The sequence below is a fragment of the Corvus cornix genome, chromosome 1 (genome assembly GCF_000738735.6).
Source record: "Corvus cornix cornix isolate S_Up_H32 chromosome 1, ASM73873v5, whole genome shotgun sequence".
Taxonomy (NCBI): domain Eukaryota; kingdom Metazoa; phylum Chordata; class Aves; order Passeriformes; family Corvidae; genus Corvus; species Corvus cornix.
Genome location: NC_046332.1, coordinates 50332216 through 50359086, shown reverse-complemented (window position 1 = coordinate 50359086; position 26871 = coordinate 50332216). Strand labels below are relative to the sequence as shown.

Here is a 26871-nt window from a genome sequence, read left to right as displayed (position 1 = left end):
AATTATATGCCTAAATACTATTTTAAAATTTGTTTACAGATGGCTGATTCTTACTGATTGTCAACAAGCTTTCCAGTTGCAAGACTTTTTGAGCACACAGTTTGGGCCCTCTGAAAAGTACTTTTCATTGTGCTGCTCTACTTTTATTAATTTGCTTAAAAGTATTTATAAAAAAATATATATATTGTGCTCTTAATGTCATTTCCTTCCAAAGGAAATAAAAAATACAGAAAACCAAAAATTCCTTTATTTCCATACTCCTAAAACATTATTAGCCTCACTCATGGCTTACTTCTAAGAATACTTTTACATCCAAAATTATAAAAGTGCAAACTGTTCCAAACAGTATTAAGGAAACAATTGTTTTGAAAGATGAAAGATACAAAGTGCCATGTGTCACCATAATGATAGATCGCCCTTCATTTAATTTCTCTTAAGGATGTAGCGTGTCGGTTACATGAGTGATTTGGGAAGGGCTGCCATCTGTCTGAACTGCCCAATAATATTAGAAAAAGAGTAAAATGACAACTCTCAGAAGAAAGATTTTCAGCCTATCTCCTCTCTTCTTTAGCCAGGGCTCCCCTGTTCAGTTTGTGCTGTGTTCCTACTTTTGGAAAAATAGGTTGCTTGGTTTTTTATAACAGACTGGAAGAAGAGTTTTTGAAAGCATTCACCCAAAGAAAATATATTTGCAAAAATCTATAGCCATAACGGTCTGCTAGAAAAACTCGTATGTGGTTATGGAAACTTGAACTTTGAACTCATGCTTGAAATAACATCAGGCTCACTTGCAGCTGATTGACTGCCTGATGTTGATTTTTATCAAGTTTCAACTGTATTGTGCCAATCATAGTCTTAAACCTCTCAGAATATCTATTGCTTTTTTATTTTTGAAAGTTATGTAGTAAATTCACTTAATATAAGACTTTAGTGCATTTTAGCAAGATTTTCGCAAACTTTGAATTAAAAAGAATCTTTTATTTTTTACATATCTCCCTAAAATTCTGCTACCTGGAGGAAAAAAATGACTGACAGTTTTCTTGCACCAAATTTACCATCACTTCTACCTGTTAAATACAGCACACTGGTACTGTAATAGTGTTAAAAATATATTCCATTATTGATCAAGCTGCCTTCTAATATCACCAATATTTTAGATAGTGGTGTCTCTAAAACCCATTGAAAAGTGAACTTATCACCCTTCCATGACTACTCAGTGTAATTTAAGAGCAATGGCAAGCCTCCCATACAATGAACATGCTCAGGACATAAAGAGTTTCTCTACTGACAACTGCATTTATAACTTAAATTAGCTCACAGACCCAACTACATTCAGGCCAGGAGCTAACAGCAAGCACCATAACTGGCAATGCATTAGGTACTCAAGGGAAGTATGATAAGAAAAGTTAATTACTACACCTAATATATTCCTATTCACATCCTACTGTATGATATAGGAAAATAATAGTAAGAACAATAATAGTTTAAAAAAGACAAAATATCAAATGATCAAAAAGAAAGGTATTTTTTTTAAAATGCAAAAAACTGAAACTTACAGCAGCAATACTAACCTTAGAACCCTGGACATGCAACAGACAAAACAGACAACAGATCACAACAATAAAAGAAAAAGAAAATTATTTAAGTTAACTAAAAATACAAGGCAAATTGAAACAAATTAATATCTTGGAATTATACATTTGTTTAATTTATATTTAAAACAGCAAAACATTTAAGCTCTGCATGAACATTTGAAAATAAAGACTTGTCAAAGATAGCTATGCACAAGGAAAACTTTAAATCTTGCATTGTTATGGAATTCACGTAAACACTGATTCTTCCAAACCAATGTACATCTTTTATGTAGTACACAGAATAATATTATGAAGCAATGTAAAACAAAGTAATATTTTAACTAATTATATAGATATTAGCATTTTACAACAAGCCATTCAACTGAAATGTAATAAAGTAGTTGATCCTTTTATGAGGAGGAAAATATGCTTAAAATGCTTGGAAAAAACAAATATAAATTACAAAAAGCAACCTGGTTCTTCATAAATAACGCTCTTCCTCTGGATATGCTACAGGATAGCTCATTATAATGTTATACTGGGTGTGATTTCTTCAACCTAAACCAGTATCAAACTAGATATGACAATGCTTTTGAACCACAGGAAAAAAAAAACCAAGATTTACTAAGCCACTCAGTCTGAGTTGGCATTCATATTTCATCATTCACAATTAAATATGTGTGTTAAATTTTTATGGTTTAGTTTTAGGTAGAACCACTTTCTCTATTATCACAGTGGGCTAGGAACTAATTCTTAAGTTTTCGTTGGTTCTGTTTTAAAAATAGAAAGAAACTTCTGAGCATGTCAGTTACCATTGTTATGATTTAGACAGTAGAAAAACCTAATCTAACAAAAAGAAAAACAGGCTGAAACGAACTGTTTTCTTTCCTATCAGGACAGAAAATACCACACTCAACCAGTTTTTAAAAGTGTCTTTGTCTTTTCATAGTTGGATGCAGCTCAAGAATTAACCTGTGGCTATCATCTCTCAATTACTAGCTGACAATCTGCGTATCAGTTTTACCACTTTTGATTCTCAGAATTGTTATAGACCACACAGAACCTGTGGAATCACACAAGTCCTGAACACGATAATGCTAACACTTTACACAGGTCATACATCTCAGCTTTTAAGGCACAGACCAAATGAGGCCATCATTAAATGTTTTTTGGAGTTTTGTGGACAGTTCATATAACACCAGAAGCCCTCAGATGACAATCTGAGAGCTGATGTTTTGAATTTTTCAAGTAAGAAGCTGAATTACAGACTCCTTAGAATAAGTGGAAAAACAAACTCATTGCAAGGGGTCTGGAAATTTGTTCTGAATTGTAACATATATTTAAACTCCTCAAATTTCTTTTGCCTTGCTCAGTGTCCTCAAGCCCTTGTCACAGCAGCTATCCTTGTAGCATGCAGTGATTACTTCCAACTGCTAGCTTTTACACAAAATGTGTTATCTGTAAACCAGCTTCTATTAACAGAAAGCTTCTTTTGCAAACCTTTTCCCTTTACAGGTCCTGTTTTTCACACTTCCACAACATTTTAATAACTTTAAAAACATCATCATTTGAAGCAAGTCCATGTACAGACCCTGGGACAGATGTAGTGTAGAATGGAAATTGAGTGAAATATTGAAAATTGTGGGAATACATTATTGTGAATTACAATAAACTTTGCCCTGTATGCCATACAAACATATAACCTTCTCTGCACTCTTGAGTTACCCACAGAGTGGCTTATTGAGTGGTTTATTTACACCACAAATGCATTTTTTATTTTCTTTTTTTTTTTTTTTTCTATTCATATTTAAAGTTTTCTATTCAGATCATCCTAGCCTGGATTAAAAAAACCCCAAAACAGAAAAAAAACCAAACAAACAAATGAAAAAACCCCAAACCAGACCAAAAACAAAACAAAAAAGAAGCCCTACAAGATAAAAGGCAGATTCCTATTACAAGAATTCCATAGTGAGGCAATTCCATAATTAAGATTGCCTGCTCTACAGCAGGCAAGGAGTCATGCAGTAATCTTCCACCCAGCCCAGAAGAATTGCCATTTCACTCAAAATCTGAACTATGCAAAGGAAAAATGTCTTTCTGAAATTTTTCAAACGTTCATCTTTTTAAGGAAACTGTGACAGTACTGCTTTTTTTTAGCAAGGGAAGGAACACAATACAGAATCTGTTGCACAAAACAAAACAAAACAAAAACAAAACAAAAAAAAAAAAAACAAAAACCAAAACTGCAATTGCTCTGTTCTACTAATGAGAAATAGGTGCTTTATAAAAATCAGAGGCAATGGCACATTAAGAGCAACTAACTCTGTATTAGATTGTTGAGCAGAGAGTTTTGCAGCAGAATTTAAGACTGTTTAAGAATGAGCCCAGGATGAACTCAGATTTGCTTGAAGTCTGACTGATTCACTGAAATCAAGGAACTGTGCACAAGCAGGACTGTAAGACAACTGAAAAAGGAACCGTGTGCTTCTTCTTTTCTCCATTAGAAAACAAGTAAGCTATCTCATAATAAGAGACTGGATTGAGCTCCAGGTTAACAGCCACGGCAGCCGGACTCTACAGGGATCTGGTAGATGTCTACATCAGAGATAGCTGAATCATTTGCTTCTGGTGAATAGATCTCCATTATCTAGAAATCTAGGCCACACATAAGTACTTCAAGTGAATACTTAGATTTACCCTAATCCCTCCACAAATTCCATCCCTGTTTCAATAATCCTGAAGACAAAGGGTGCAATGACCTTTACTGTCTGTTCTATAATTTTTTTTGCTTTCATATTTCATTATTCCAGACCAAAAAGTAAATTAATTTTTATAAACAGATGTAAACACATGACCTATGGAACAAATAAAATATACTAGGAGGAAATAAGAACTACTACTTTAAAATTTCACTATGGGCCCCAAAAGACCTTCAGTGGGACTATTGGAGCATCACCATTCAGGAAAGTGAAGAAGGAATAAATTAAGTAAAATGAGCTCACACTTGTTGATAAATTGAATATATATATTCTACAGGATCTACAAAATGTGAGAGCTCTGACACCCCAGAAAAGCTCCACAGAACAGAGATATGGAGGATCAGTGAGTAAACAAGATGAAGATGGTATGGATTCAAACAGGCATGCCAGGAGATATGACTCAATCCTACAAAATCATAAAGGATATGGAACTGAATAAAGACATGATTAACCACTCTTCTCATAGCATAAACAGTACAGCACAGTAACTTTATGCATTTAAGCAGGCTTAAAAAAAACAAAGACAAGAAGTGCTTTGAAGGTTATATAATTGCTTTGTCAGGCTCAATGCCATAGGATATCATGGAAGCTACAAGTGTAAGTAGCTTCAAAAAAGATTAGATGAAGTCTGGTAGGATAAATTCTTCAGTGGTTATTAAATATGACAGCCCAAACACCCTCTCTAGTTGTTAAAATCCTAAATGCTGAAAGGGAGTGTTATCGGAGCAATCAATATGCTTGTTCAGACTTCTGCATTCTGATGTAAGCTGCAAACAGTCACTGTTGGTGGCAGAATGCTAAAGGAGACGGGCCCTTGGGCTGACCCAGTGAGGCAGCTTATGTAGCCTGTGAACAGCTTCCTTTTGGAAGAGTAGTGCAATACAGCCTGAGCAGATTTCTAATACCATGCCCAGTTTCAATTACAGAACTACACAGACTAACAGAATGGTTGGGGTTGGAAGGGATTCAGGAGATGCAACCCAAAATTTCAACTCTGTACCTTGTGGATAAAACGCTATTCATTAATGTAATTAATTATAACACAGTAGGTTCCACATGGAAATCAAGAAACAGTTTTCCATGGTGAGGCTGACTGAGCACAGGCACAGGTTGCTCAGGGAGGTGATGGAGTCTCCATCCTCAGAGACAGTCAAAAGCTGTCTGAACACAGTCCTGGGAAACTGGCTGTAAGTGGCCATGCTTGAGCACGGGTGTTGGACCAGGTGACCTCCTGTGCCCCCTTTCCAGCAACAACCATTCTATGATTCTGTGAGTCTTTGAATCAGTGAGGGAAAAAGCCTAAAGGCCCTTTCCCCCTTAAGAACTACTCTGGCAGAAAGCGGCCAGTAGCAGGCCTGATATAAGTCTTCTTATGCAGTAGAGATGTCATATAAATCGTCTAGTTTCAAACTTCTTCTCTCTTCCCATTAGCAACTTCTGGAAGGAGGAGGGTGAGACAGCCTTTTGTAACCAATTGCTTGCAGTGGCCTACTTTGCCCTTTCACGATTGAGAAGAAATATATTCTGAACCAGCAATCCATCCACTTCTCCACAGCAGCTCAAGGATGCACAAGTATTAGAAGCCTGAGAATCAGTATGAAAACTCTTCATTCATCATATGATGGATATTCACAAGTGGTCTGATGAACAGCAGGGCATCTGCTCCTTCGAAACTGTGATTCAGAACAAGAGTGAGGGAGAGCACCTGCTCTAAGGAGGGAGGATGTACTGCACTCTTTGTATCAGTGACCGTGATGAATAAATCCACCTTCCTTTAATGTTTATGGATGGACATTGAGGAACAGGAATGGAGTTGAATAGGCAGGAAGAATCTTTTTTTTTTTTTTTTAATTTCACATAGTAGGATTCGTTCAATTTGATGTCGGCTACCCAACTTTTAGTGAATTGCTTTATTTTACAATTTATTTTTATTTTATTGACCCAGACAGATGGCAAAATTAAGTATTCAAGAAATACACACAGTCCCCATATAGTGGAGAAATGTGTGCATAATACTGAAATTTGAAAATGCAGTCTTTTGTATCAGTGCATGAAAATCACTGCTATTGAGCAAGGCAGTATTGACACACAATATTTTAACAAATGGATGTGTAGTAATTAAAGCTGTGTCAGGTAACTATCTACACAGACACACACACACATACATATGTTTTCCAAAATAAATAGAGGGAAATGGTGAACCTCAAAATTATTATTCCGTAGAATGGCTCTGCAGTATCATAAACCAGGACAAGAGCTAAAATCCACAAAGAGCATTCAATGGAACTGCAGCCTAATTAATTTTGTGCCTATTTTATATTTTTATATAAAAGATGTCAAAACACCATCATTTTCAAATGATGCCTAAAATGTTTGCTTTAAAAAAATATCCCCCAATGTCCTTTACTTCAAGGCATGATAGTGCAGCCTGTGTTTCAAGATGGCTCAGTGTGTACTCGCTCATACTTGTCAATATTTACAATGAAGCATTTGCAAAATCAGGACCTTTATGTTATTCTTGTGATTACAGACAATAATTGTAGTGTTTCACTTTTGCTTATAGCAAATATTTTTCCAGTTAACACAGTGAAAATAGTAAAGAGACAGCATTTTAACATTAATTGCCTGCCTGAAAATCCTATTAATGTTTAGCAAATTGCCAGCCCATACATTCATACCTTTCAAATAAAATCTGCAAAGAAAGGTTTTTTAACTAGAAGTAACAGTAAAGAAAAAGTAAAGTAATCTCAATTGCTGAATGGCTAGACCAAAGATTTGAGCTTTTACTGCAAACCACATTTGCAGTCTCCAGTGCCTACTACCCTCATTGTTTCAGAGGAGCTCTTTGTCCCCTCTGGGTCTCATTGTCTCCTCTTTCAAAGACCGATATTAACTACAAATAATTTTTACAGGATGCTCAAGAAAACATTTAGTATGAAAGAAATAGTCACAGACATTAAGTGTACAGACAAGGCATCACATTTGAAAATGTAATTACTCTTGCCAATAATGCAATATTTATAAAATATTCTTCCCTTTTTAGTGAAAATACTCTGCCTTCCTGAGCTTTAATCTGTTAAGAACTTACAACTTACTAAGAATATTTGAGTGGATAAAAAAATCAGTTATTTTCAATACAAGATTAAAAAAAAAAAGAGGGGGAAAGGACCTACAGAAGGAAGAAGTAAACAGACTAGATAGGGGATGACTTGTGGTATCATTTGGCATGCAAGCTAACAGTGGCCATGCAAAAAAGGTTTATGACTATCAATAAGTAGACATCATAAAGCATGCCACTTTGTTACAGGAATCATTATCCTCATGGTCATCCCTGTAAATGAAATATTAAATTACTATGAAATATTATTCTTACTAAGTACTACTACTCTGATAAAATTAACATTTCAAATGCAAAATGTTATGAACACTCTGTATATCAAAGTGTAACTGTTTGATTATAAATATAAATTTTTTGAAGGAATTAGCAGAAAGGGGGCAGGAGTCCTTAAAGAAGAAAAGTCAACTGCAAATACTGGTTTGCAATATTAACAACAATTTCTAATATGACCACTGGGTGGAAATATTGTACTTACAGTTGGGGATGTGGCTGCTGACAGCAATGGTAAAATTCCTCCACAAGCAATGATAATATTGTCTACCATCTGGGAAATGAGGTGTATTGTGTTGTGTACAAAAATAATATTTTCATTGCTATTGACAAAGTCCATCACAGACTTCGTGGAGTGACTGCAAGAACAGAAGAAAGGATAGATTAAAAACAAACAATTAAAATAAATTTTAGATAAACACATTCTTTGCAACCATACTGTGAATGTTTCTTTGATAAAAAGGAAAAGTCTGGTCTACAAAGCTTTGCATGTAAATTGTCTAAAAATATCAACAAGACTAGTCTAATGAACAAATTGATTGCTGTCTCTTTTTGCACAGGATTACATTCAAATACTCAGCTGAGAACAACATCTTCTAACCTTTTATTCCCATCAATCAGTACTTCACTTCACACGCAGTTCTGCTGAAAGCAGTGGAGTTGCTTCTGCAGCATGAAAGCAACTATTTAAGAGTTCACCATGCTGCACCAGTGCCATTTGAAGCACCCTTGGTAACACCTAATGATAACACCTGCTACTGTTTTAAAGGAGAAACTTGATAACATGGCCATACATTGATTTAATATTAACCTTACTAACTGATAATAAATATAGCATTAATGACAGCTGCAGAAGCCACAGATGCTTGTAAGATTAGAAACTCCTAACTGGTGAGCAATTGTCCCATGAAACAATCACTGCGCAAAAACATAAAACCCCTGTGTGAAAATACTGAGGAAAACTCTGTCTGTAAGTATGGTCTTTCCCCAAAGCAACATTTTTTGTCAGCCAGCAAACAAAAATTCAAGGCTTCAACTGAAAATATATAATCTGAACTTTAACCTTCAAGCATTATCTGAACACAAAATACAACCCCCTCCCACATACTTGGCCAAAAGAAAAACATCAAAATTGTCTATTTCCAAGTGTGTATCACAGAACAGTTCATCAACTTGGGAATTAAATGTAATATAAATTGCTCCTTTGATAAAACTATGCTCAAGTTTTGTGAAAATGAATCATTCTGTAGTGGAAATTAGAGTAAATTGTCTTTATTGTACTGTATTTACGTTAGAGTACCCCTATTAACATGTACAAAATGTACAAAACCCCTAGGAAATAACATTGCTGTTATAAATTATTACATCATCACCAAGCTGGCATGCAAAAGAAAATTTGCCAATAGAGTGTTTCCTTAGAAGATGTAATAGGAATGAGGTTTTATTTATACAGCTTGCAGGTAGAGAAGCTGTGTTTTAATTGATCAGTTAAGAAAATGGCCATTAGCAGAAGTCATCCTGTCTAGAACAGGGGAAGTAGATTCTAATACTAAATAAAAGCTGAAAGAGCAGCTCAGTTTGTTTAGGTATGCAGGATTTATACAATGCCTCAAGAAAACAGGAATTACTACCTGTGAAACTGAGCTGTTACGGGCTGGGAAGGGGCAAAAAGACAAGGTAGAAGATACAGAAGGGCACTTCAACTAACCCCAGCTCTTTTCTTCCCCACCATCCCAGTAGCATCCACTGTCCAACATGCCAAATTTTTCCTTATTGATGGAAACACAAATCAGGAGTTAAAGGAGAAACAACAACCCACCTTCTCCAAACATGTACATCTGTTTCTAGTGCAAAAAGCAAGTCTGTCAGGAGCCTCTGGTGCATGGGAGACCATTTAAACTCTGGAATACGAAACATAGTTGTGCGTGGACCTGGACTAAACTGTCGTCGCTGCTCTTCCGTCATTGGCATTCCTCGAAATCCTAAGTCAACACGTAAATCCCGGTCTTGCTGGGTGACAGATCGACCCTGTATTGCCTACATCAACAAGAGGTTCAAAAATGATGTTAACTTTATGCACTGTGCTTTTGAATGCAGTACAGAATCTGAGAAAGGAGAGGATAAAACAACGTGGCCACAAACTACAGGAGATACTGATGTTCCAAGGCAGGAAATATCCTTCAGCAAATGAGCTGCTCCAAGTCAAATCAATCAGTGCTCAAGGGCTATGGCTGGCCCCCTTCCAGCTACTCACCGAGCTTTTACTCTCAGGTTCTGCACTTGAATTCTTACACACAAGACCAAATGTAGCCCATACAAGGTCAGTGACAAGACTTTGTTTATATGTAACAATTATCTTTTTGGGCTAATAACACAATTTTCTTTCAAGATTTGACTGAAAACATGAACAAACTACATAGTGATAGCTTCAAGGAACGAGTGCATTTTTGGACAGCTGCTCATTTTTCAAAACAAATTTATTTATCTAGTCTTTTTAGCAGGATCATTAGAGAATTATATATAGTCTCCCAAATCCCATTTTGTCAATTTAAAAGCAAAAGAGAACTTTGCAAAACAATTATGTTAGCAATGTAAAAATGGACATAGCATTGGAGTTGAGCTGAAAAGCTTCTTGTATATTTAATCTGATCTTGATCTCCTACAGCCAGTATTTTGGAAGCAGAGAAGGTTTCCTTTATTCAATTTGACCTCTTGGGACTAAAATTTTTACTGTTGCTTGCATTTCCTGTGTTTTCCTTAGAGTTATCTTAGACTTATCCAAGATTTTAATTTTTCACATGAATCTTCTGCATAGTGCTTTCAATTGTATATTCAGTTTTCTCTAGCTGGAAACATAGGAAAGAGTGAATTTTATATTCTTTAATATTTGATCTATTATTGATAAAGGCATTAACTCTTCTCAGAAGTAAGCAGTAGTCCCATCTCTGTAGCACAATTTGCTTGTTTTCTTTCAGTCCATTTGGATAAAAGACAGTTACTTCTTACTAATAAGGCAGGGAGATGGTTGTAGACCTGTTTTTAGAGAATTTGAGGTTAGCAACTCCAGTCAAACACAGTTTCCCTCAGGCACAACTGCAGGTAACCCTCATGCCAGCAGCAGCAATGGTATCACAACTGTACCATAACAGAGGAGCTTTTATCTAGCCAATAATACTGTATCTGCAAGAATGGGCTTTGATGTGCATTTCCACTGCATAAGCAAGCACGAAACACTTAAGTATCTACACTTAGGTGGCTTGTCTTTAAGTAATTTTCAGTGTTCAGTGATATCAAGGAGATCAAATCTACCAAGGCAGTTACCACATCTACAGCAATCAAAATTCCAACTGCCAGCTACACAGTAAACATGCTAAAATTAAAATTGCTCATTATTCAATAAAACAATAATTCTCCGCTTATATTTTATTTAATACCTACGTCAATTTTTTTTTTTTTATTAACTTCATTTTAAGAAAAAATATTTAACCATGGACAGCTTAGAGTTCATTGCACGCAAAGAAGAGATTAGAAGATAAATTTCTGCTGGTTGCTCAGTTGATAATTCTTTCAAAGCAAATTATTTAAAAGAGAGATTAATGCCCACATATTTAAACCAATTCATTGTAGTTAATCATTGATTTTAGTGGGAAATAACTATTATTTAAGTAGTATATGCAATATATGTTTTCTATACAGTCATGAAAGACTCCGCATTAAGGCATTTTCAAAGAAAATAGGCCTGGAAGATGTACATTTTTCATATAATTAAAGATATATACTTCAAATATCTCTCAGATCTCATGCTATTAATTTATCCCTCAGCAATGAACAGCGATTGCATCAGACACACACATGGCTACTTGAAATTTACCTGGGTTGTGGTAGTTGTCTGGATCTTCCGTATCTCCTTTCCTGCCTCCTTACCATCATCAGATCTTTCTGTATCTGATATTATACTTCCTGCATCAACATTAGGTACAGTTTTGCTACCAGAAGACTCTGTCTCAAGAGTTGTGGCAGTCATTTCAGCATATTCTAATCCTTTAGATGATGAAGACAACTCCCTCTCAGAAATGCTATTCATTCCATCTGAAGTGGTGTGAATCTTGAACTCCTTGTCCTCTATTATACTTGAAGCACAAGTTATATCTACACTACCTGTCATATGTGCAAGCAATCCCAAATCATCATTTACACCAAGATGCATCTGTGTCTCTTGCACATTTGGAATAGCAATGTGGTTACTTGAAAGTTCAGGAAGGAGTTTCTCCTCCTGACTAGGTATTTTATCAAAGAGAAATGAGGTATTGTTAGTGGAAGGTTCATCTTTCTCATCAGCCAGAGTTATTAATGGACCATTATCTTTTTCCTCATTCTTCTTAATAATACCCACACTTCCATGAACATTGTTTTGGAGCTTCTCAACAGCTGCACTATACACGTTATCTAGAAGAGATTCCACTTCTACCAGCGCACCATTTTCTCCAGTTCCCAGTGTCTCTGGTGATAAATCCATATCATCAAGTTTTACTTCAGTTGCTTCTACTTTTTCAGCTTTTATATCAACTAAAAGGTCGTGAACCTCCACATGCACTCCTCCTCCTCCGGGTCTCTCAGCAGTTCCAAGCACATCATCTGACACCTTCGTAGCCATGAGCAAGTCCCTCGTATCTGTACTGACGGGGTAATCTGTTTCACTTTCTGGACTTTGACTTTGTGAAAGATCTTCTATCTCTCGAATTTCCATTCCACCTTTTGCTCCCGTTGTCTGAGAGGAAAGACCTGAGATGGTGCTCACATTACCCTTCTTCCCCTTTTTTATGTTTTCTTCCTCTTGCCTTTGATACTCTTCATACATTTTTGCTAGATATTCCTTGTGAGCTTCATATGTGACCTTAAAAAGAAAAGAAAAGATTATGTGGATGAATATATGCTAGATGACTTGGGCAAGATTCTTAAAAACATATAAAACACAGCTTAAAAAGTGTTTGACAAGGAAAAAAGCCACCTTGGCATGAATAGGGACAGCCACCAGATGGCACTAAATCACTTTACATCTTATGTCACTCTATCACTACTGCCTTTGGGGGTTACCAGTATTTAAAAAACATCTGTGAGCTTATTTCTTACCTTGGAATGAGCTATAGAGAGAGTATCCACCCACACTCTCCAGCCTCCCCATTCATATTTTATTGCATGGTACAAGAGAATACGGAAAATGTTGTAAACCATCTCTGTGATCTTCTGCTCTTCAGAGTTCTTTGGGTTAATGTATCCCAGAGAAAACATCCAGTCCTGCCACACTGAACACTGAAGTAAACATCTAAAGTGAAATAATTAGTTCAAAATATATCCAAACAAAGTTTCTCTATTTTAATATTGTGATGGTTAAGATGGGAGAAACATCATCTCTGAACATCAATCCAGTATTAGGAATAAACTTAAAAATACTTCAGTATAAATAAAAAATTAAAGTACACTATAGAGAAGAATCCTGTATTAGTAACTGAACTAAGAAAAGTTACCACAAATGTATTAAATTTATTTTAAATAGATTTAATTTATTATAGAGTATAAAACTCTACACAGAATATAACAGATTGCTACTACCCAGAAATCAAGGATGAGAAAATACCATTTGTATTGACATACCTTCTGTTTTCACGGCTATTACTAAAGAGTTTTATCATATCAGATAAGAACAAACGTCGAACTTCCATCAGCTCTGCACTTGGTGTGGAGTTTTTTAACAGCGTTGCCACCACCTTAAGAATCACTTTGAAAGAATAAATTAGTTATGTAAAGCACTTTACAAATGTTAAAAAAAGAAATAGTTGCTGACAGCCACTAATGTAAGAGGTAACAGAAACCCATATGTATCTAAGATACATGAATGAATTATTCTCACTTTCTGAACCCCACAACCTCTACATGATACATTTATCAAACAAACATAATATATTGTCCTTACTTGGATTCTGAATTTTCACTGTTGAATCTGGCTCTGGATGTGGTTTATGAACAACTTGGGTGCATACTTGTTCCGTCAAAATCTGAAACAGAATAGTAACTTCCTTTTACCATTTTTAATCAAACACTACAGTATTTCTTTGTTAGTTTTCAAATTTGTTAAGAACATTTACCGTGGCCACATGAAAATTCATATTAAAAAATTAGGTAAAATATTTTAAATTTTGAAGAATGGAATAAAGCAATTCCTCTGTGCAGGGATCAAGATTTTCATGGTTGTACTGTGGCTGATTAGCTAACCTTTGAGTTCATTGCCTAAATATACAGTAAAGGTATTTTAAAGATATTCCATTAATATTTCTCATATTGTTATACACTCACAGATCAAAATATCTTTCACAAGCTACATACATCAATAATTATTTTCATACATTTCATCTATAACCAAACCAAATAATTCTTAAAACTGGGTTTGGTTTCCTCCACCTAGTAAAGAGTATGAGTCAGAGACAGCATTCCACAGGAATAATCCTGAGGCTTCACATAATGAAGAAGACAGAGCATTCTCCCGTTGCATGCATTGTACCTGACAAGCTAATTAATCTGCACTGAGGCAACACCACAAACTTTTAACACCAGGATACCTGTCACTGGATATGTGTATGCAACTTTATTTTTAAGAACTAGCTAAAAATTCAATTATATCAACACAGAATTCTCTGTAAGTACATTCAAGTAAATGCCTTTCAAAATAGAGTAATTTCACTAGCAATATTTATTTTAAAGCAGAACTTTAGCTCACTCATTAAGAAATAATCAAATTAATGTCAGTCATAAACAGTATCGTAGAATAGGTCTTTACATATTTATATTTAAAATAGAATGCAAATATGCCCTTGCTTTTTATGAGAGAATATGGAAAATATCTCTTTCTTAGCATCAGTTTCTTAGCAAATCTTCTGTACTTACAGCACTTAACCCCTTTTTTCTCCTTTCCTCTGGCTATTTTTTCAAATGTACATGCCTGTGGATGCTGAACTCCGTGGGGACTTTAATTTTGTCAATGAGTTATGCATTTTCTGAGAATACCAATCACAGAAGCTCTCAGAAAACTGAATGCAGGAACTAGACTCTGAGACCCAAGTGGCCAAATCATAAAAGGTAATAGGCAGTAAAAAAGAACTTGACGTCTAAGTCACTGGCAAATAGATGATGTTTAGATTTTGTCTTGGGGTATTTACAATCATAGAAGAATAATTTTTTACATTATTCGGAACCCTAAAAACCAAGTGCTCGTCTAATCTCTTTCCTTTTCTGGAACCAACCCTGAGCATCTAGCCATTAAATCTATTTATGACTAAAAAAAATATAAAAAAATCTTTCTAGTGCATAAGATTTTCAGAAATTGCAAGAGATTCTATTCTAAGTCATCATTTTAGTAATAATTGAAGATTGGACAAGAGCTTTATGCATGCCAGCATGAGACATGAGTTTCAACCAACTTGATGTTCTCAATATGTTGCTTTTAGAAAATTGCTCATCATCGAAACTGAAGTTTCTACAAGAACCTGGTAGAATAGCTGAATGCTTTGGGGTCATACTTATTTACCTCAAGCAGTAGCTGGTACATAAAAGTGGCTGTGTTAATTATCATTTGGCACAGTTAAAAAAGAAAGAACAGCACTCTTCAAAATTTCGTAAACTTGAAATGAGTGACATGAAATAGAAAAGAGAAAAGAGAGAGAGAGAGGCATCTCTGACTTCAGCACCTTCCATTTCAATGGAAACAAACTTTCCAAACAATGGAGAAGTATGAGCAATTGAAGATCTGCAGTAACTGCTGGTGTTTTTTTTGTGGAAAGTGATTAACATCGTAAGTAGCAGGATTTCTTCCATCAGAAGTGGAAAGTTTTATAAAGCATATGTAAAAATTATGACATTGCTAATAAAAACATCCAAAACATGGCAAAATACATTGTGAACCAAGAAGTTCTTTCTCAAAATTTCTAAAATTTTTCTAAAAAGCCTTGAGAATCAGGATATTATAGAGCATGGATATTTTTAAGTCATACTTTTTACAAAAGACACAACAATCTTCACATTTAAAAACTTGTACCTCATAAAGAGTGTTATATGTTGTAACGGTCACTGTATTTGTGTGCAGCATCAACCTTTCTCCAAGAAGTGTAAAAAGACTGTGAGTATGCATGATTTCAACCTTTCTCCTGTAACAGAAAACAAAAATATTAGGCACATGCCAAGCATGTTGAGCATTTTAAGTATATGCAAGATAAAACCCAAAAGCCAAATATTTCGATGCTGTACTAAAAAGATCCCGAGCTTGTTATTCTGTACATATTAGGAAATAGATATCATTTAAGAAATTTCCCAAAATGAATGCAATTGTACAAATATACAAAGGTTCTCAGAAAACAATGTTGTATTTAGAATGGGCTTTTGTATAAAATAAATCACACACCATTCTCAAAGTCAACTCCTCCTATCTTACAGAGGCTGGTTAAAATATGATCACTGAAGAACACACCTTTTGCCACATCACAAGAACTCAGGACAATCCAACTTCATATTTTCCAACATTAATCACAGAATCACAGAATTTGTTAGGTTGGAAGCAAACACAGTGGGTGATCTGGGCCAACCTCCCTCAGATTGTTCAAGCAATCTGTATGTGTTAATACTAATATATATATGGATTTTTCAGTATCACCTTTCTTTTTAATACATGATTCTCTCAAGAAGCCAAAATAATTTAATCCTGGAATAACACATGTTGCAATGAAAAAGAAATAAAATCCTGAAAAGTTATGAAATTCTATGTGATTGAAGTGTTTCACATCTGGAATCCAAAACTACTCAAATCTTAAAAAGTGGAGAACGAAGAAACTCAGATCAATGTTTTGTCCCTAAACCCCACCCTTTTGAAATGGGATATAACATCATAAATAGAGCATTTCTCATACTTTGCATCATTAAATTTACCTACTACTTTAATGGATATGAAACAAAAATCATTTTTCAAAATAAATAAACAATAATCCATATTAAAGCAGCCGAAAAATTTTAAATTGGTTACAGCACAGTAAAGTTTCTAAAAAATTTATGCATTCAAAAGCAAAGAAACTGTGTTTTCATGATTACCAGTAAAAATAAGAAATTATATAGGTTCATGCTAGAATTTTTGAAATTAATAGATTATTTTATAATCTTCAAACAACCACAAAAGGGAGTGGCAACAACTTAGAACAGTGTGTACTTTTCTATGCACAGAAGGGATTTCATGAGCTACTTATGAGAAAACCTACTGCTATTCAACCTTTTAAGGTATGGTTTAGCAGATCGAAGAAGAAATCCATTGGGAAGTTTAAAAGTGCAGGTAAAACTCAAAAGTAAACAACGGACTATTATTTCAAGTGGTGGCATAGAAAGAATCAAATATGGCAGAGAAGGAAAAAAACAGGATTTTGTCAACTGTTAAGGTTAGACAAAGTAGTCTATCATCACAGATCACAAAGAAAAATCAATTAAGTTATTCAGGCTCTCATCTAACACATTACTGGTCACTTCTGAGAATCAATTACTTCCACTCTATAGCTTCATCTGCGATGAATATATATGAACTACAGCAACAGTAATTGGTTTTATACCTACACATTTCTTAGTACTATTGTATGGGTTTAGATTTCATAAATCATGTAACATCTCTTTATGCAATTCTGCTTCAATGTATTACAATGCAATGTCTGACTGTGAAACAGAAATCTAAGTGCTTTAAAATTTTATAATTGCTTACTTTCCTATGGTTGTCTTCCATTTTATAAAGTCGTGTATGCACACATATGTATGTGAACAAAAAGGAACAAGCACTAGCTGTAAAACATGAAATGGAAGGGCATTTTGACTTGCTAAAATCTACATAAAATATGCACATTTGCAGATGTTCAGAGGTCTAAAAATTAAAAAAAACTTTTAAAGTTACACAGAGTATTCAAGTGGATTTCAATCACTCCAATTACATGAAAAATAAAGTTAATTTTTGCTAAGTACATATGTTCACTCAACAATGGAAACTACACTGACACATCCATAATCACGAGTAGATGTTAAGGACTGGGAAATAAAATTTCAGCTTCCAAAAAGGCTCACTTTTCTTTTTCTGTAACCACAGAATCATAGAACATGCTGAGTTGGGAGGGACCCATCAGGATCACTGAATCCATCTCTGGCCCAGCACAAGATCATCCCCAAGAGTCACACCACGTGCCTCAGAGTGTTGTTCAAACACTTCTTGAATTCCATCAGGCTGGTGCTGTGACCACTTCCCAACAGGGGAGTCTGTTCCAGTGTCCAGACACCCTCTGGGTGAAAAACATCTTCCTAATATCCCACCTAAACCTCCTCTGATTCAGCTTCATGCTGTTTCCTTGAGTCCTGTCACTGATCACCACAGCGAAGAGCTCAGTGCCTGTCCATCCTCTTGCCCTCACGAGGAAGTTGTAACTGCAATGAAGTCTCCCCTCAGTCTCCTCCAGGCTGAACAGACCAAGTGACCTCAGCAGCTCCTCATACGGCTTCCCCTCCAGACCCTTCACCATCTTGGTTGCCCTCCTTTGAATACTATCCACTATTTAATGTCCTTACAATATTGTGGTGCCCAAAACTGCCCCCAGCACTCGAGGTGAGGCTGCCCCAGTGCAGAGCAGAGAGGGACAATCCCCTCCCTTGCCCAGCTGCCAATGCTGCGCCTGATGCACTCCAGGATATAGTTTGCTACTTGATTTTCTGGATAAGTGATAAATATTTTAAACAAATGTACTTCTCTGGATACAACCAGGCTTCTGACAAGTCAAACCTTTATCTGGTGTATCATACTTAATCCAACTCCTATCAATGTGAGTGACTTTTAGTAAGTAATGTTTGAAAAGTCCTTGGAGATTCTTGAGTGGACTATCAATTTGCTTTATTAATTCCCAGAACAGTATTCAACTTGCTGGATCCCAAAGGAAAAATCCCACTTAGAAGCATATTCTCAGCTAACTCTCTCAATTATACAGTCATACTTTATTGATCTTACTGAGAAAAGTATTTCTAGCAATACTGCACTCTGGCTGGACTCCTACCTCCTTTCCCTTCAAATGAGGCTTACATGATGAAGTCTCTTGGGAAGCATGCGGTTAATTTTTATAATACACAGCCTCCCACTAAAATGCCATTTTGCGCTAATCCCGGCAGGGAGCTTAACACCACATGTAGAAGGGAAAAAATGAGCAACAGCAGGCTATGCAGCACTGCATGATTGCTAGTGCTTCCTTGACACCATAATACAGAAGAAGAGACTAAGTAAACCCATTTTGTGACATCAGGTCTTTTCAAATGGGACTATTTCTTGCTGCCACATTTTCTATGTGAGTATTTCTTGTGCAGATATATGTCCTTACCACCATTTTTAAACACCACTTGCTTGATGTATCTACTTTTCCTCCTGAAACATTCCCATGTCAATAAAATATTCTATTTCATTTATTCCCATCCTTCTAAAAGTATTTTTAGAAGTGCTGCCCTGAAAATTTTATTGCCATGACACTGGTAATTCCAGAAGCAAATTTTAGATCACACTCATATGTTTCCTGTTAACTTTAGCTGAACATGCAATATATAGTTACAAGACATATTTCTGGAAAATGTTCTTCCCTTGTTTTAAGACTTGAGTTTCAGCATGTTGTATGTTTGAAAGACAATCAATATTTCAAACATCATAGTAATAGCAAGTTAACTGGAAAAAATTAATTTTATCTGATTTATAAAGGTAACACTGTACAAATTATTAATCAGAAGACCTAATAATTTGAAGCAATTTCTAAAGACTGACAATATACAGTAATCATGACAAAAAGACAATAAGAATTGTGAACTTAAATACACCACTATAAAAATAAAATTTTAAAATGACACTTACTTATGACCCAAATGTTTAAGAAAATATCCAAGGACCTTCAAAGCTTGCACCCATATACTTTCACTTTTGGAAGCCAGTAATTTATAAATTACTCTAAAACAGAAAAAAAAATTCAAGCTCAAACATCACATATATAGATTTTATTACTAAACATCACATATATAGCTTGTATTTCACTGAACAAGGATATTTATTAAGAAATAAATCAATAAAAACAACAATTTACACAAAATAATAGAAGGATATATTGAAAGAATCAAGTGCAGCATAAGAGCTTGATTACGAATTCTTGAGGTGGGAGACATGGTGTAGTTTGGCTCAGTTCAATGTTTCATAACAGAAAGTAACATCTTATCCTAGACTTCTCTCTTGGAACAACCAAATAAAAGACAGTCTGAGCAGTAGCAGCTTAGGACAAGAGAAGCAGACTGGAACACATAAGGTCATATCCTAGAGTACCTGGATGCTAGTGAAAATCTCCTTTCATTACACCCACTATTTTTAAATCCTTGATTTAAAAAAAAAGTGACTCGAATATTAACTAATCTAATTATTACATATTTAATTAACATGAGAGGTTTAAGCACAAATTCTGCAGTCTTTCAGAAAGGAAACCAGCTTTGATCTGAAGACAGCAAGAGAAAGAAAACATTACCTTTCCCCTGCACTGTTCTGCAACAAATTATTGAATTTATATTTTAGTTTCCCATTAGAATTAGCTTGGCTTCAGCTTTTAGCCAGTCTTTTTGTCTTTCTCCACTAAAGAGTGGTTTAGCAGACAATATCTTCCTCTTTTGAAGTGACTTATGCTATTACCAAATGACTTCTGAGGCTGTTTTCCTCTGATAACTTAGGCCAATGAGCCCCTAATTTTATGTAAGGCTTTGGGTGTGTTTTGTTTTGTTTTTCAAATACTTAAAACTTGAAATCCTGTGCATTCTCCACACTTTTACAAGACAGACTTCTAAACATAAAGACTGCACCATCAAACACTTTTAATATCAGTACCACAAATGTTACATAAAGATGTCTTCAGTCTTCCAAGTCAGGCTTACCTTTCTTCAAAAAATGTCAGGAATAGAATTCTGTTTGAATACAAACTACGGGCAGAAAGCAAAGTCCTAACCATGAGTCTTCCCTTCAACTAGCATTGTCATTCAAACAGTTTTAAGTACACATCTTTGTACAAAGATCCTAGCATTCAGGCAAAATTGAGCTTGAATTTATCAAGTAGTAGATGCTATGGGTTTTTTTTCCCTTTTACAAGCCCCTTGCATTTTTGGAAGTATTTTCAGAAGAGCACAAATAAAATTCCATAGTAAATGTTAACATGAAAATGTTTAGTCCCTGACAAAAATTATATTACCAAATTAGGCATAAAACCGCAACAAAAATAACATTTCTTTGGGAATTATCAGTTATTAATTTCATAGCCAAACAGATAACTGCATGAATTTCACTTTTGTCAGACAGAATTTGAGAAGCTAGTGCACGATTTCTTGTTCTCCTCTTCTTCTCTCCAGAGAATGTTAAACATACAAAGAAAGAATATTTAAAATTATTCTGAGATAGATACATAGCTATTTGATGCATCTTGTTAATTACATACTCTATTCAAGATTGAGAAGCAACTAAAACAGTTCAGTTACTTTAAATATCATAATGATAATCTTAAGTGGAAACCCTCTTTTCCTCCAACTTATTGAAATCACTCATTTTGTCAAAAAATAAAGCCTAAGTTAATGGAATTGAAGTTTAAAAGATCAGCAAGTGTGATATTTATGTGAAAAAGAAGCAAACTGGAGACTGATGATACTGGAACTACTTTTAAGGTATTTTCTCACTTCACTGTCTTACCGTATCCCATTTCTCTGATCAAAGGCAGGTATCATGGATGCTGGATGTTCGGACATTAGTGCCACTAGCAGCTGCAGCACATCATGAATATTTTCATCCTGTATGACAAGCACCAATGTTATTCTACAAACTAACCTCAACAGCAAGCTTCCCACAGAGCTGGTTCAATTAGTTACAATAAAAGGTAGGTAATTACAGAAATGTACCTCGTGCATTGTTAATAAGTAATTTAATATGCTCTGCAGTTCATCTTCTTTCACTCCTCGATCCTGAAAAAAAAACCCAACAGCCATTATTCAGAGAAAATACATTCCTCAGGTCTGGGTATGCAAACCCAGTCAAACAATCCTACAGCTTTTTTATTTGAACCTAAAAGACTAAACTTTCCCTATCATTCTACTGCTTTTCTTTATCACATTGACAATTCAAAACAGTATGAGGTCAGATTCTTTTGGTGTTGGCCCTCAGATACTGCAAACTATTACTGCTACTCCTCCAGTTTCTGAGACAGAACAGAAAATACTGGTTTTTGGTTTAGTCTCAAATTAATAGATTATGGCTCGAAGAGTAGCATTCAGCTGTTACAGAGAGAAAGAGTCTTACACCATTTCAACCATTGGTAGAACCAACAAGAAGGATAAAGCAATAAGTAGCTTGACAACTGCAATTATCTTTTTCATTTGACCATTTAATTAAAAAATTTTAAATATTAATTTAATTAAAACATATTTTATATATTGGATACAAATATATTAAAATTTTAATAAAATATACATGGCAGAGTTTGGTGAGGTTATTGTATGGATTTACTACTTCTCTGCTGATTAGAAGGATGTGCATGAACATTAAATTAACCAGAAAAAGACACAATACTGGACAGGTATGACCAAGTTTCTTCTATGAAAGATCCTATTACAAGTATTTAACAGACGTCAATGTCTTCACTCTGGAATAGAGCATTTTACCTTCAATATAAGTTGTTTCAAGAACAGAAGCATAAACGCCCTTAATGATATGATTTCTTTCTGGGAGGGCCGAGGACCATCTGGAAGAAACAAAATATAACACTTTTAAATATAAACTAATACCTTTAATCACTGCAGCTTTTTAAGGAAATTACAGTTCTGTGATACTACAGATTTAGTAGCCTACTCATATAAAAGTTCATATTTGCAAATGATATCATTTATAACCTTTCAGAATCACATTTTTCAACACCAATATATTTAAGTGTAAGTGATGTTCCATTTGGAAAAAAAGAAATCCATATTATATTTTACTTAGTTTTTTAAAAGACACAAGAAGATGAAAGAGAGTAATAAGGTGATAGTAATAGATAGACAGCAATATGTGATAAACAACCTGGACTGACTAAACCACTATGTTAAATACCATCTGAATGAAAACCAACAGAAAAAGGATTTATGAAATACAAGTGGTAGCCATTACCTGTAGCAGAAACTACAGTCATTTAACCAAAGAGAAAACTACTATCTAAAGAAAATACTCAATTTAAACCAGGAAAAAAAATGTAATCCATAATACTTTAAACAATTGTTCTTGATGAAGTGTATTAGGAAAACAGAAATATCTAAAAAATCAGAGCTTGAACAACTGTAGTAATTTGAAACTAGTTCTATTGTATTTTCCATTTTTCTCCTTCATAAATATTGAAGTTGAACCAGAAATTCTTTTGTTAAGTTCCTGATTTTCAGACAATGCATGTCATAGACAGTCTTAAATTTTGCACAGTAAAAATAAATGCAACTTAAATTACTTTTTAATCAGCCATTTAAACTTACACTGATAAACACAGAGCAAAGTTTAATTACAGTCTATGTCTCAGTATTATTTCCAATTCAGATGAGCACAACTTCTTATTGAAGATTTTCTGATAGTTTTTGGTGACGCTTTTTGAAGTGAAGCCACTGCATTACACACAGTAATTCAAGTTTGCAACAAGGGAAAACCTTAAGGTAAGGTATATTTGTTTCACTAGCAGGAACAAAAAGAATGGCTAATACACTCAAGTTTTCTTCCCTGTTTAGGAGTGGAGAGAGGAGGACTGTGTACTCTTCAGAAAAAAGCAAATAAATCTCAAGCTTTCCACTCACTGTGTGTAAGAACAGTAAGGAAAACAGAAGTCAGTTGGAGTTTGTTTGGGTTTTTTTGGTACTAGATGCAATTATATTAAATACTGCATGAATTTTTTTATGGCAATGGTGTGCTTCTTACGAACAGCTATTTTTTTCCCTAATTCAAAAGTGGATTCAATTTCCTTAACTGCATCACAGAAGTTGCTTTCTTTGTACACCCTCTTCCCTCCTACACCTTATTTGGATTCAACATCAGACAATATCTGAAAAACAGGACTAAAAAAAATAATTTTGTCTTTTCTGAAAGACTGTAATTATGGAAACAGAAAACAGGCAATGTGGAGGTCTGCAAAACATTTCTGTAATAGAAATTGTAAAGACATGTCAAAAAGAAGATATCCCAATTTAACTGGGAACATCTTCAAAGACACATGAGTTTTATCCTACTTCTTCATGTACCCACTCATTTCCCTGGAGATGTGTGACAACCTTGAAAATGGTTCTTCAACATGCAAAGGATACCAAAGGAGTTGTTGCTTGCAGGCTATATGCCAAGCAGGTAAAGGGTAATTTTCCCTTCAGTGCTCTAGTACTATTTATTCCTTGCATTTTAGTTGTGTCATGAAGCTTCACTGCACTAGAACCAGAAAAAGGGGACAGCTGCTACCCAAAAGAATTCATTAGTTTCAAAAATTAAGAGGACTGGCACAGAAAAATAAGACAGGCTGGAGAAACTGGAGGTTATGTAACCACCAGACAGCTACAAAGAATGGAAGAAAGGACGACAGCCATATAACGTAATGATCATCTGACACAGACTGAATAGAATTAATTAAATAGGAAGTTCTAAAGCCACCTAAAGCAGATTTTCCACTATAAGTGTTATATCATCACAGTTTTTTACTTCATTCCTAATTGAAGGACTTCATTACTAGTTGAAGATTTATTTTTAAAAAAAGTATTATTGACCAAAAAATGGTGTAATTTATGCTATAATTAGAAAAAGTATATATTATCCACACATATACTGAGGGAAGGAAAGACAAGTAGATCGTGTTTTTCATCTGAAACATTGCAAAGTACTTTTCTTTACTGTCTATTAATCTTTGTGCCCACCACTGCATGTGGACAATTCAGTGTCACCATCACTCAGACACTGATAATCAGAACTGCTAAAGACTAAAACCAAGCTAACATCAGATCAACTATGAAGATAATCCTTTCAAGAACTGGTACAGCAACCATAAATCCCTAATACAAAATAGTAACATTCTTTTTAATTGGCAAAGAGAAGGGATGCCTCCCTTACCCCACATGAGGATGAGTCACTAAAGCATTTCCTGCTTTTAGATTTCTTTATGTATGTATTTTTCACAGAGAGCCCATCATTTGTGTTAGATTTTATAAAATATGCACTCATAATAAGAGTTAGCCAGCTTTACCCAGACAAAAATAAATGAAAAACAAGAATTTATAATTTCATCCAATTCATCCCTGCAGCATAGAGAAATTAGAGGGGCATAAACCAGAAGTAAATAAGAGGGAATAAGTAAACATATTCACAAACTTTAGTATAATCAATACTGCTGTGAAAAAAACCCCAAAACAAACCAACAAAAAACTGATTGTGAGCTTTGTATAACAAAAATAATGATTTCTATTTCTGTCTTTGGAAATAAAAAAATTGTGTTATCAGTTCTACCAACAACCAAATGTAACATCTTTCCGTTTTGATTTTTTTTAATATGTAAAAAGCATGATTTTTCTACTCCTGAAATTAATAAAACATGATACAGATAGCAGAATCTGATCTCCATGCACACATAAATAACATCACATGATATGTGGATCACAGAGAACCTGTTTTTCTCTCTGCTGTAAATCTAACAAGTACTGAGTTCCACTCTAACCCAGCTCTTGAAATAACTCTGTGAAATTTCTTGTATCCATAAAAAGAAAAACTACAGTTACTTTCTCCTCATAATAATCTTCTTAATTCCCACTTCTACATCTTATGTTCCAAAATCTGGACATGAAAAACATGCTTGAAAACTATTTAGCATGAGATAACTTGTACTTTAACAACCATGTTGTTAAATAAGGAGACATGATACTATTCAAAAAGGTCCACTCAGAGTTAGAGTTGTGAAGCACAGAGGAAACACCAGCAGAGAAAGAGAAATGCTTGGCCACTGAGTTCAGGAATGAACTAAACTACACAGTAATCTGGAACTTAAATGCACATTTCTGTCACACAACACAAGCTCCCCAGGGAAGTGGTCACAGCACCAAGCTTGACAGATTTCAAGAAGAGTTTGGACTCTGCTCTCTGGCACATGGTGTGACTCTTGGGGTGTCCCATACAGGGCCAGGAATTGGACTTGATGATCCTGATGGGTCCCTTACAACTCAGCATAAAATACAATAATTACAGAAAGAAGCTATATATTTTAAATAAGTTTCACTCCATTCCCTGATTTGCTGTGTGTTTAGATACTGCAATGGCTGGGTGATCCTATTATCCTTATTCTGCATGATTTAACAAAATATTAAAAGTGTGCATGTGGCAAATAAAGATAACAGCTATAACCATAGTCCAAGTGTAAATAGTAAATAATAAAATTTAGATTCTTTCCTTTGGAAATTAGTTGACTTTTTAGGCTCTTCATAAAAAAAAAAGAAAAAAACAACACCAGAAGAAAAGTATAATTCATAATTTTAAATAGATTACTTGTCTCCACTATGTGGATCTACATCTAAAATGTAAAAGCTACTAAGAATAATTATGGAGCAAGTTGATACTTTTACACTCTGAAACAGTGTTTCCTCAGAAGGAAATGGAAAAACAAATATGAATTCAGGATTCTGAATCTAAGAAGAAACATCAGCGTGAAACAAGAAACCAATAATGAAAGAGAAGATACAAAACCAAATTTAAAATAAGTATCTGAGCCTTTAAAAAAATTCATTAAAATTCATTTTTTTAAAAGCATTTATGCCTCCCATTTTATAAGTTGATTACTAGGAAAAGTAAGTGAAAAACTTTCATTTTTAAAAAAAAGCAGCATCAGCCAAATGGGAAACTTCAATATTGAGCTCCTTTGGCCTTAAAATAAGGGCTATGAAACTGTCAGTACAGAAAACTCACCCACTTTGTGCTTTATTAAGACAGCAGAAGGCAATAAAACCCTGAAGCAGAGTAACTGTCTGCAAGTAATAGTAAATCAAACTACTAATATTAAAATGTGTTTCA

The 26871-nt window shown here is 34.7% G+C and overlaps 1 protein-coding gene across 7 annotated transcripts in view; it reads right to left on the bottom strand.

Annotated features, from left to right (window-relative positions):
• Positions 1-26871, bottom strand: part of NBEA (neurobeachin) — a 467670-nt gene that overhangs the window by 307565 nt on the left and 133234 nt on the right. For 4 of the 7 annotated variants that reach the window (XM_039566467.1, XM_039566482.1, XM_039566485.1 and 1 more), the window contains exons 14-25: positions 22488-22567; positions 21729-21791; positions 21523-21620; positions 19666-19758; positions 15808-15916; positions 13693-13774; positions 13374-13497; positions 12852-13044; positions 11593-12615; positions 9541-9758; positions 7927-8080; positions 1557-1580 (exon numbers count right to left, since the gene is read on the bottom strand). In XM_039566467.1, coding sequence (XP_039422401.1) covers positions 1557-1580; positions 7927-8080; positions 9541-9758; positions 11593-12615; positions 12852-13044; positions 13374-13497; positions 13693-13774; positions 15808-15916; positions 19666-19758; positions 21523-21620; positions 21729-21791; positions 22488-22567 — 2261 coding nt within the window. The remainder of the gene's footprint in view (positions 1-1556; positions 1581-7926; positions 8081-9540; positions 9759-11592; positions 12616-12851; positions 13045-13373; positions 13498-13692; positions 13775-15807; positions 15917-19665; positions 19759-21522; positions 21621-21728; positions 21792-22487; positions 22568-26871) is intronic. The other 3 variants (XM_039566472.1, XM_039566492.1, XM_039566506.1) reach the window with 1 other exon arrangement.